Source organism: Eulemur rufifrons, chromosome 8, assembly GCF_041146395.1.
Source record: "Eulemur rufifrons isolate Redbay chromosome 8, OSU_ERuf_1, whole genome shotgun sequence".
Lineage (NCBI taxonomy): Eukaryota > Metazoa > Chordata > Mammalia > Primates > Lemuridae > Eulemur > Eulemur rufifrons.
This window is the reverse complement of record NC_090990.1, coordinates 59,800,059-59,811,583: the sequence shown is the minus strand read 5'-3', so window position 1 is coordinate 59,811,583 and position 11,525 is coordinate 59,800,059. Positions and strand designations below refer to the sequence as shown.

Sequence of the window (11,525 nt, the reverse complement as noted above, 5' to 3'; positions counted from 1 at the left end):
TAGCATTAAACCTCTCACAAAGTGCAATAGAACAAAACAAAAGGGAAAGAGAGACAAGAGAACGGGAAGAGCAATAGCATGAAATATGGCAGGGGTTAATGTCACTTTATAAAGGTATCAAATTCGTGTGTAAAACTAAATATATGAACAGAAAATTTACGTCAGAGGATATACATATATAGTGTAGAAACACACAAAAAACATCAGATCTTGAAAGTAACCAAAGAACAAGTATAACAACCTTGAGGTAACATTTTATACCAAGGAATTTAAAGGAAAAAGATGGCATAATTTGGTGTCAGGTTGTGACTTCTGATAGCACTGTAAGTTTGTATACTTTGGAAAGCAACATCATGGATAGCTATTAAAACATTTTTGATTCTTTTGACCCAAGATTCCTATTCCAGGAAAATTATTCAAAGAAAATAATTCAACAGATGTAAAAAGCCAAATGCACAAAGGTACTCTTCACAATATAATTTTCACAGTAAAACTTAGTAACTTTGCATTGTCCAGTTGAGGGGCAATTACTTTGTGGGGCATCAATAATGGATGGCATTTCATCTTACCATTAAACATTAAAACTGTGAGGATTATGAAGCAGCATGGAAACGTTTATGTCACACTAGATGAAAAGCAGAATTTAAAACTGAATGCATATATTCAATATAATGTTGGAACATATATACATGAGCCTTATCTCTTTGAGATAGGCTTTAGCTCCACAATTACATAAGAAACAAAAATTTAGCTAACTTCCCCAGGTTCGACCTTTTATTATGTAGTAGACCCTAAGCCTAAGCGTTGCAGCGCTCATCCAGATTCCCATATGCAATTTATCTAATCAATCACCTTTTTAAAACTTTTGTTTTGCCCACATCCAGCTTCATATATTCAAAGAACTGGCAGCAGTATGCAAAAGAAAAAAAAGGGTGGGGGGCAGGGATAAAGGAAAAAATAACTTTGAAAAGTTTATGGGATTATGCGCTTTCCCCCTCACCTTTCAAATTTCTTTCTTAAATGTTATATCTATTTTACAATACAAAAACTTAAAACGCAGTTAAAGATAAAAGGTCAATACCGTCCACATATTTTGTCCCAGCTACGCGGTAAACCAGAGAGCTGGAAGCGCTGACTTCTAAAGACTAGCGGCGGGCGGCCTCTACGAGGTGGGGGCGGCGTCGCAAAAAATAAAACACACAAGAAACCCGCCGCTCTGCTTTACGGCACTTGCTCCGCCCCTCCAGGTGCGGGAAGTCTGAAGCAGGCAAACATGGCCGCCACCTACTGCTTCGGCCGGGCCTCGACTGCCCTGGCAGCGTTGTTGCTCTTGTCCTTCGGCAGCTTTGCAGCTAGTCAGATCGAGGTAGGAGTCAGGCTCTTTGACGACAGAGCCCTGGGAGGTTGGCTGTGTCGTGGCTGGGAGCGCTTCAGAAGACGTCAGATAACACAGCAGCTGAGGGAAACCTGGAGCCGTCAGACCCAGGCTCGGCTGTGGGGCGGGTGTCAGTGGGACCAAATAGGACCGTGTCGGTCTGTTTCAGCCTTTTAAAACGATAAATTAAAAGAACGAAATCCTCAGAAACAGCGGTGGACTTCATCCTTTGCCCCTACGTGTGGGCAGTCCTTAGCAGGTGAAATGTCAGCACAGGAGTGTAGCACGTACTTTCTTACTACGAACAGCAAGACTCTCATTTGATAGGTGTCAAATGGGGTACGGTGTTTTACCCTGGACTTCTCTCCAGCCTCCCTCCTCCTTTTTTTTTTTTTTTTTTTTAACATGGCCACAGAACATTCTGGTCTGCTTTAACTATCCCCTGTTCTCTGATTCCTCAGTCCACTTCTACAATCGAGATCTCTAGTATCATTTTCAGGTCTGCATATCCATTTGGCTAGGGGCCAGGATAGTTAGCAGACATTTGTTTTATGCTTATACCCGCCCCCCCTTCTCTTAAAGAGACTGTGAAAAGCTAAATAACCCCTTTCTCCTGTATTTCTTAATCCAGAAATGTTGCTCCTAAACTAGAAACCTGGGAATCTTAGTAAACTCCTCTCTTTATTCCACTTTCTGATTCTAGTTCACTAATGCCAATTTTAATTCATTAAATTCTATGATCTGAACTCTGAACTCTTAAAATTGATTTCAGCACTCCAGTTCCACTGGCTTAATTCAGGCTCTGATCATTTCTTGCCTAGACTATTGCAATTATTTTATCTTGTTTCCTCTAGGCTTCCATAGTCCCTCACTTTAATGCTAGATTAGTCTTCATAAAATGTAAGCTTGATCAGATTATTCATCTGGTTAAATCTTTTAAATGTTTCTCCATTGCATACAGAATAAAGTCTAAACATTAAGATCTGATCCCAGCCTACTTTTCCAGTCTTCCATTTTGGAGCCTCTTCTCTCCACCTTGAGTTTAGACCAGTGGACCCCAAACTTTTTGAATACACACCTTGTCAGTTAAAAACAGATATTAAGCATACACTTTATAAATATTCATGATTAATGTTAATTTATATATTAAATGTTTATATATGGCATATCTTTTACATAACATAATATGAATAAATAGAAGTTATACTGTTTTCCTCATTTATTATAGTGGGTTATCCTGCATACTTCATTTTGGACACCACTACTCTTTTGTAGGTACACAATTGCTGTGCTTTTTCACATTACCATATTTTATGCATCCTGTTTCCTCTGTTCATTTACTAAGAGCAGTAAAAGCATAACCTATGTAGATCCTTTTCCTTTTTCTTACCTTTACCTTACTGTTGTAATTGTACACTTAGCTACTGTAGCACTTACTTACTATGTATGCTTTGTGCTATTTATTATTCCACCATCTCTTAAGATGAGATCAGAAGTCCTCTAACTGGTTTGCCTTGACTCATTCTTTTTTTCTTCCAATCTGTTCTCCAAGCTGCAACCAGAGTAACTTTAAAATGTAAATCTGATCATGTCACTCATATGCAACTTCATGTTGCCCTATAGATAAAGAACGAACTCTTCATCGTGACCCACAAACAAAGCTCTGCACAACTTGGCCCCTGACTACAGTTCCAATTCTTTCTGTTTCTCTCTTTCTCTTCATACTTCTGGTTATGCTAGTCTTTTTTCAGTTTCTCAAAACCTTTAAGCTGCCTTCTGCCATTAAGGGTCCACATTCCCTCTGTATGGAATTGTCTTCTCTTTTCTCTTCAACTTTTGGATCTTAACCCAAAAGTCACTTCTTTAGGGAAAATTTCCTGACCAGATTAGGGCCCCTTTCATACTCTTTCATTATAAGGTTTTGTCTTTCCTTTGCAGCAATGGTCCCAAACCTTTTTGGCACCAGGGACTGGTTTCATGGAAGACAATTTTTCCGTGGATTGGGGCAGGGGGAGAAGGGGTGGCGGAACTCCTTAAAAGGAGTGGTACGGGGTTGAGGACTGCAGCTTTATAGGGTTTATAGTTTATCTGCTTAATGTATGTTTATCCAATTGGGTAATAACCTCTTTGAAGGTAAGTACTGTGACAATTTTTGCCCTTCATTGTATTCTGAGCACTCAGATGCCCAGTGATTGTGATGTTAGTGAATGTTACATTGTAGTGTAATGTGTTTGCATGCTTGTCTTTATTAAACTCTGGAATTCTTGAGAAAAAACAGCATACTTTTTAGTGATTTTTTTATATCACTGTACATTACATGGTACTTTGCGTATTATAGGTGCTCCCTTTGCTATATGTAGAATGAATAACTGTATAGTAACTATCTTGTCTAGACAATCACAAAAAAGTTTTGCCATCTCAAATTTTTCACTAAAGTCTTAATGAAGTAAGCATTTTGGAGATGGAAGGTATATTAGAGATTATTTGGGTCAATTCTTATTTTCTACATGAAAAAGGGCAAGTCTAAAGAGCTAAATGACTTACCCCAGTCTTACAGCCAGCTGGGGCATAGGACCAGGTTTTAGCCCAGGTCTTTAAATCCCCAAACCAATGGTTTATCCACTGTAGCACCTTGCTTTCTTCAGCATCTAGGCAGCTGTTGAGAAGGGTTGGGGGGGGGGCATAAAATAGACACACACAATGTATTCATATTATATGGCTGTATACTTTCTGGACAGCCCTCATATATATATATATATATATATATATACACACATATATATATATGTATATATATATATATGCACACACACACACACACACATATATGCCGCACATACTTTTTAAAGGTTATTCTTCTATATTTATCATGTGAACAGTTTATCAGGTACAATGCCTAACAACAAAAGACCCATTATATCTTCATTTAATATGAAATACTGTGTTATTAGCTTGCTATATTAAGTGTATTTTATCCTAACCATAGTAATTTCAAAGAGATCACAGTCTCTTTCAATCTCTGCTGGTAGTTAAGATTTACCTTTGATCACTACAGCAAATCATATTCTAGCTAATATTGATCTTCTTGAGGGTCACATGCCTATGTACTCTAAACTAAAATCTGTTAATGATATTTTACAAATTTCCAGAAATACATGCTTTACATTCTGACTAATGTTGCACTGTCTTTAAGCCACGCCTCTCATATATATATATTTTTAAATTAACACGATAATTATATATACTTATGGTATACAGTGTGATATTTTGATACGTGTATACAATGTGTAGTGATCAAATCACGGTAATGTTAACGTACCATTACCTCACATGTTTATGATTTCTTGGTGCTAGTAACATTCAGAATGTTATGACTATAGCAAACAATAACTTATTGTGTTTTTTTTCAATAGCTATAGTTACCCTAAAGTGCTATAGAACACTAGAACTTATTCCTCCTATCTAGCTATGATTTTATGTCTGTTAACCAACCTCTCCCTATCTTCTTCTCCCCTCCACTCTTTGCAGCTACTAATAACCCCTATTCTATTCTCTGTTTCTATGAGATTAACTTTTTTACCTTTCACATGTGAGTGAGAACATGCAGTATTTATTTTTCTGAAAAACAACGTAATGTCCTCTGGTCTTATCCATGTTGCCGTGAATAATAGGATTTCATTGTGTGTGTGTGTACGTATATATGTCACATCTGCTTTATGCATTCATTTGTTGATGGGCACTTAGGTTGATTCCATATCTTAGCTATTGTGAATAGTGCTACAATAAACCTGGGAGTGCAGATATCTTATTGACATACTGATTTCCTTTCCTTTGGATATATATACCTATTAGTGGGATTGCTGGATCGTATGATAGTTCTATTTTTAGCTTTTTGAAGAACTTCCATGCTATATTCCATAAGGGCTGTGCTAATTTGCATTCCTACTAACAGTGTGTAAGACTTCCTTTTTTTCCACATCCTCACCAGAATTTGTTATTTTTTGTCTTTTTGGTAATAGTCATATTAACTGAGGTAAGATGATATTTCATTGTGGTTTTGATTTTCAGCTACCTGATGATTAGTGATGCTGAATATTTTTCTTTATACTTGTTTGCTCACTTTTATTTGGGTTATTTGATTTTTTGCTGTTGAGTTCCTTGTATAGTCTGGATATTAATCCTTTATTTGATGAATAGTTTGCATATATTTTCTCCTGTTCTTCTGGTTATCTCTTTACTCTGTTGTTTCCTTTGCTGTGCAGAAACTTTTTAGTTTGATATAATCCTATTTTTCTATTTTTGTTTTTGTTACCTATGATTTTGAGGTCTTAATTATGGAATCTTTGCCCAGACCAATCTCCTGAAGTGTTTCCCTATATTTTCTTCTAGTAGTTTCGTGGTTTCAGGTTTCACACTAAGTCTTTAATCCATTTTGAGTTTATGGTATATAGTGAGAGATAGGGATCTAGGTCTAATTTCATTCTTCTGCGTATAGATATCCAGTTTCCCCGGCGCCATTTATTGAAGAGACTTGGTCCTTTCCCCAATGTATTTTCTTGATACCTTTGTCAAAAATCAATTGGCTACAAATAATGTGGATTTATTTCTGAGTTCTCTATTCTGCTTCATTGTTTTATGCATTTGTTTTTATGCCAGTACCATGCTGTTTTGGTTACTATAGCTTTATAGTATATTTTGAAGTTAGGTAGTGTGATGCCTCCAGCTTTGTTCTTTTTGTTCAAGATTGCTTTAGCTATTCGAGGTCTTTGTGGTTCCATATGGATTTTAGGATTGTTTTTTCTATTTCTATGAAGAACATCATTGGTATTTTGATAGGGATTGTATTGAATCTGTAGATCACTTTAGGTGGTGTGGTCATTTTAACAATACAGTATTTATTATTCCAACCTATAAACATGGACATCTTTTCCAGTTTTTTGTGTCTTCTTCAATTTCTTTCATCAGTTTTATAGTTTTCATTATAGAGTTCTTTTAACTTCTTGGTTAAATTTATTCCTAGATATTTTATTATTTTTTTGTAGGTATTGTAAATGGGATTGCTTTCTTGATTTTTCTTCAGCCAGTTTGTTATTGGTGTATAGGAAGACTACGGATTTTTGTATGTTGATTTTGTACCCTACAACTTTACTGAATTTAGGTGGATTAGGATTTAGGTCCTGGGCTTTTCTTTTTTGGGAAACTTTTTATATTACTGCTTCAATCTCGTTACTCAATATTGGCTGATTAAAGTTTCTATTTCTTCCTGGATCAATCTAGGTGGGTGGTGTGTGTCCAGGAATTTAGCAGTTTCCTCTAGGTTTTTCCAATTTGTTGGCATATAGTTGTTCATAACCTTCTTTAATGATGCTTTGTATTTCTGTGGTATCGGTTGTAATGTCTCTTTTTTTGTTTCTGATTTTATGTTTTTGGATCTTCTTTAGTCTAGCTAAAGTTTTGTTGATTTTTTTTATTTTTTCAGAAAACTTTTCATTTTGTTGATCTTTTGTATTTTTTTTTTTTTTATTCTCTTACTTCATTTGTTTCTGCTCTGATCTGTATTATTTCTTTCCTTCTACTAATTTTGGGTTTGGTTTGGTCTTGCTTCTGTAGTTCCTTGAGATGCATTGTTAGGGTGTTTATTTGAAATCCTTTAATTTTTTGATATAGGCATTTATTGCTATACACTTCCCTCTTAGTACTGCTTTACATGTATCTTATTGGTTTAGGTATGTTATGTGTCTATTTTCATTCGTTTCCAGAAATTTTTAAATTTCCTTTTTAAATTCTTTCTTGACTCATTGGTCTTTCAGGAACATGTTGTTTAATTACCATGTATTTGAACAGTTTCCAAAGTTCCTCTTGTTAATTGATTTCTAGTTTTAATCCATTGTGATTAGAAAAGATTCTTGATATGATTTCAATTTTTAAAAATTTGATGTAGCTTGTTTTGTGGCCTAGCATACGGTCTGTCCTGGAGAATATTCCATGTGCTGATGAGAAGAATATGTATTCTGTCACTATTCGATGAAATATTCTGTAAATGTCTATTAGGTACATGTGGTCTATAGTGCAGTTTAAATTTGATGTTTCTTTGTTGATTTTCTGTTCAGGTGATCTGTCCAATGCTGAGAATGGGATGTTGAAGTTCCCATTTTTGTGTTGGCATCTATCTCTCCCTTTAGATCTAGTAATATTTTCTTTATATATCTGGATGCTCCAGTGTTGGGTGCTTATGTGTTTATAATTATTATATCCTCTTGCTGAATTGCTCCCTTTATCATTATATAATGACCTTCCTTGTCTCTCTCTATGGTTTTTGACTTAAAGTTTGTTTTATTTAAGTATAGCTACTTCTGCTCATTTTTGTTTTCCATATGTGTGGAATATCTTTTTTTATCCCTTCACCTTCAGTCTGTGTGTATCTTTACAGGTAAAGTGAGTTTCTTATAGGCAGCATATAGTTGGGTTTCTATATGACTATGTGCACACATGTGCGTGCACACACATAGACACATGTTTGCATGGAACTTTTTATTTCATTCTCCCTGAAATTTTCTTGTTGGCTAGAAATTAAAACTGCTAACATTTGTCAGGCAGTTTTAACTAATCAACTATTCCTATATTCTGTGAGTCAAAGAATATTATTACCATTTTATAGATGAGGATATGGAGGCACAGAGACATTAAGCAACTTTCCTAAGTTTATACAGCTAGTAAGTAATAGAGCCTAGATTTGAAGCCAGGCATTCTGACTGATCTAGTAATTAAAATGTTTGGGAATAGATCTGAGGTCAGTGTGGTTTATATCCACTATTTTAATTTACAGTCAAAAGGATATTCATTAGGTGTCAGGATGGTATTGGAGCTTTGTAATGTCTTGAAATATTTTAATAATTCAGACTTCCTTTAACAGATTAGTGAAACATGGCAGAATGCTAGTGAATGTCCTCAATCAGATACATTGGTGTGTTCAAATATGATTTCTGGCATATGGTAGGAATGGATGTTGAATGAAATTCTAGCAGGAAGGATATTAGTTGTTATGCATACAATCAAGACATGAAACAAGTCATTCACAATTTCAAGGCTGAATGGAAAATTAGAAGCATATGATGAACACCTGGCTGTGTTTGAGATAAAATGCTTAAAAACAGTCCTCTCAATAATAACCCCCAGCAAAAAATGAAACTCAGCAGTCTTTATGGATGTTTCAGCACATTTGTCTTATCTTTACTGTTTAATATTGTGACCAGTATTAAGGAGTGAGTTAGCATAATTGCAGAGATTTTAGAGAATCAACAGAAATGATTATTAAGTGATTCAATGATTAAAAAGACATCTGTGAGAAGTTCAGTGGGCAATAATTTTGGTTGAGGATGTAGGGAGATTGTTATTTCTTACAAGAAACTCATGGGGATAAAAACTATCTCTGATATTACTAAAAATGAAATATTAATCTTTGAGAAGTTTCTGGCATAAGCATTTTCATCTTGCATTATCATTGAAGAGAGTGATCACTTTAATAGAGAGATTATCAGGGTATAACCTAAAAGGAGATTTTATAGTAAAATTCTATTTGACTATAAAAATAATAAAAAAGATTTTATTATAATTTTATAGTAAAACCTTTATGTAATACCATCCTACCTTATTCTGAACCTATCCACCATGTAGAGTTTTCTACAACAGATTCTTGCTTTGCTCACTGCCAGTAAAGGCATTTGCATTATGTATTCATTCATTCAAAAATAATTTATTCAGAATCTACTGTGTGCTAAACTTACTTGGGGCACATCAGTGAATGTAACTGATGAAAGCCCCTGCCCTATTGGAGCTCACATCGTATTTAGCAGAGACAAATAATTAATAGTACACACAATAAATAAGTTAATTATATATAATGTAAGAAGATGATAAACAAAATGGAGAAAATAAATCATAAGGACAATAAATAAGGAAAATGGTGAGGTTGCAATTTTAAATAGTAACTGTTTTGGTCCCGTTTGCATTATTATGCAAACAGGAATACCTGAGGCTGGGTAATTTACAAAAAGAAAAGAGGTTTATTTATCTGCAAACTGTACAAGAAGCATGGCACTTGTATCTGCTGCTAGTGAAGGCTTCAATGAGCTTCCAATCATGGCAAAATGGGAAGAGAAACAGGTGTGTCACATGACAAGAGTAGGAGCAAAAGAGCAGGAAGAGGTACCACAGTCTTTTAAACAACCAACTCTCATGTGAACTAATAGAGTGAAAGCTCACTCATTACTACAAGGATAGCAGCACCAAGCTGATCATGAGGGATACACCCCTGTGACCCAAACACCTTCCCCAAGTCCCTATCTGCAGTATCGGGGATCAACTTTTGATAGGAGATTTGGAGGGGACAAATATCCAAATTATATCACTAGCCTTGTTAAATCTATTGAATAGACAAATTGTATATTCTCTATTGAGCATACTTTCTATAATACTTTCTTTTTTTTTTTTTTGAGACAGAGTCTTACTCTGTTGCCCAGGCTAGAGTGAGTGCCGTGGCGTCAGCCTAGCTCACAGCAACCTCAAACTCCTGAGCTCAAGCGATCCTCCTGTCTCAGTCTCCCGAGTAGCTGGGACTACAGGCATGCACTACCATGCCCGGCTAATTTTTTCTATATATATTTTTAGCTGTCCATATAATTTCTTTCTATTTTTAGTAGAGATGGGGTCTCGCTCTTGCTCAGGCTGGTCTCGAACTCCTGAGCTCAAACGATCCGCCCACCTTGGCCTCCCAGAGTGCTAGGATTACAGGCGTGAGCCACCACGCCCGGCCTATAATACTTTCTTAAGAAATCTCAGGCGATGAGAAGTAGTAAATTGTGACTTATGAATACATTTTCATTTGCTTCATGCTTAACAATTTTTTAAAGCAGAAGCTCTTGCACATACATCTTTAGAGTCCTTTAAAATAGCACAGTGATGTAGGGTTGACATTGCTTTCATTTTGCACATAAGAATGAGTCTCAAGGAAGTTAAGTATTTTAATCAAGGTTACTCTATTTAATCAGTGTCTAAGGCAAGACTGAAACCCAACTCTCCAGATTTCCAGTTTAGGGCTTTTTTTCTTATAGTATTTTAAACTATAAGCTCTTTTAATTCTTTATTTTGTCCATAAAATCAAATATAAGCATCTTCATAAACTTGGATAATTGTTATTACAACTGTAAAAACTCCATGAGTCTTAACTGTCCTTTCGGACTTTATCTGGGAATTGTGGCATTTTCTTCTAATCATTTTGCTTTTATTTTACTCATAGGATCAAGCAGAACAATTCTTTAGAAGTGGCCATACAAACAACTGGGCCGTTTTGGTAAGTGTATTCTATGAAGGGGGATACCTTGCTGTCCACATGGCTATGTGTCTGAGAAATTTTGTGTGAATCAAGTTTTTGAAAATAAAATTTATTTTCATATATCTTATAACAGAAATTCTTTATTTTGATTTGGCTATATTTTAAATTGACTGTATCAGCTAATAATATTCTTTGCCATTAATATATCTGTCAAGTGGTGATCTGTGAATAAATATAAGAATAAATCAGGAGTGCTATTGTTAAAGGAAGAATTTTGTAAAAGATAGAATTATTTTAATGCTTGTAACTAATAATTGTATTTCTTATCTATAATATTTTATAGATATTCTCTATGTAAGCTATTTTTATTTTTTCAGTTGTTTTTTCTATCTACAAAAATAATAAATGCCCACTGTAGAAAATTCAAATTATACAGAAAAGTTTAAAAAACGACAGATTAATTTTATGTTATGTGAATTTCATCTCAGTTTAAAAAAAAAAAAAGACAAGGAAAATGTCTTCCAGTCCCATATCCCAGAGTTGATATTTTGGTAAGCATTCTTCTAGCCCTCTCTCTTTTCATATACAAGCATAAAGATATAAAGGTATATGATTTTATATAACTGGGATCATATTATACCTGCTATTTCATAACTCCTTGGCATATCTTGGGCATCTTTCCCTGCCAGGAGGTATGGTGACATATAATCTTTTCCAAAGGCTTTCTTGTTTTCTCTTTTATGAGTATACCATAACCCCCAGTTCATGGGTGTTTAGATTCTAAATTCTTCAGTATTGTTAACAAGTCTGTGTTGAACA

At 35.0% G+C, this 11,525-nt stretch overlaps 1 protein-coding gene across 1 annotated transcript in view; it reads left to right on the top strand.

Moving 5' to 3' along the window:
- The first annotated feature begins 1,262 nt into the window (after nt 1-1,262).
- PIGK (phosphatidylinositol glycan anchor biosynthesis class K) overlaps nt 1,263-11,525 on the top strand; it is a 109,632-nt gene continuing 99,369 nt past the window's right edge. The window contains exons 1-2 of the mRNA XM_069478101.1: nt 1,263-1,366; nt 10,671-10,724. Of these exons, the coding sequence (XP_069334202.1) occupies nt 1,274-1,366; nt 10,671-10,724 (147 nt within the window). The 5' untranslated portion in view covers nt 1,263-1,273. The remainder of the gene's footprint in view (nt 1,367-10,670; nt 10,725-11,525) is intronic.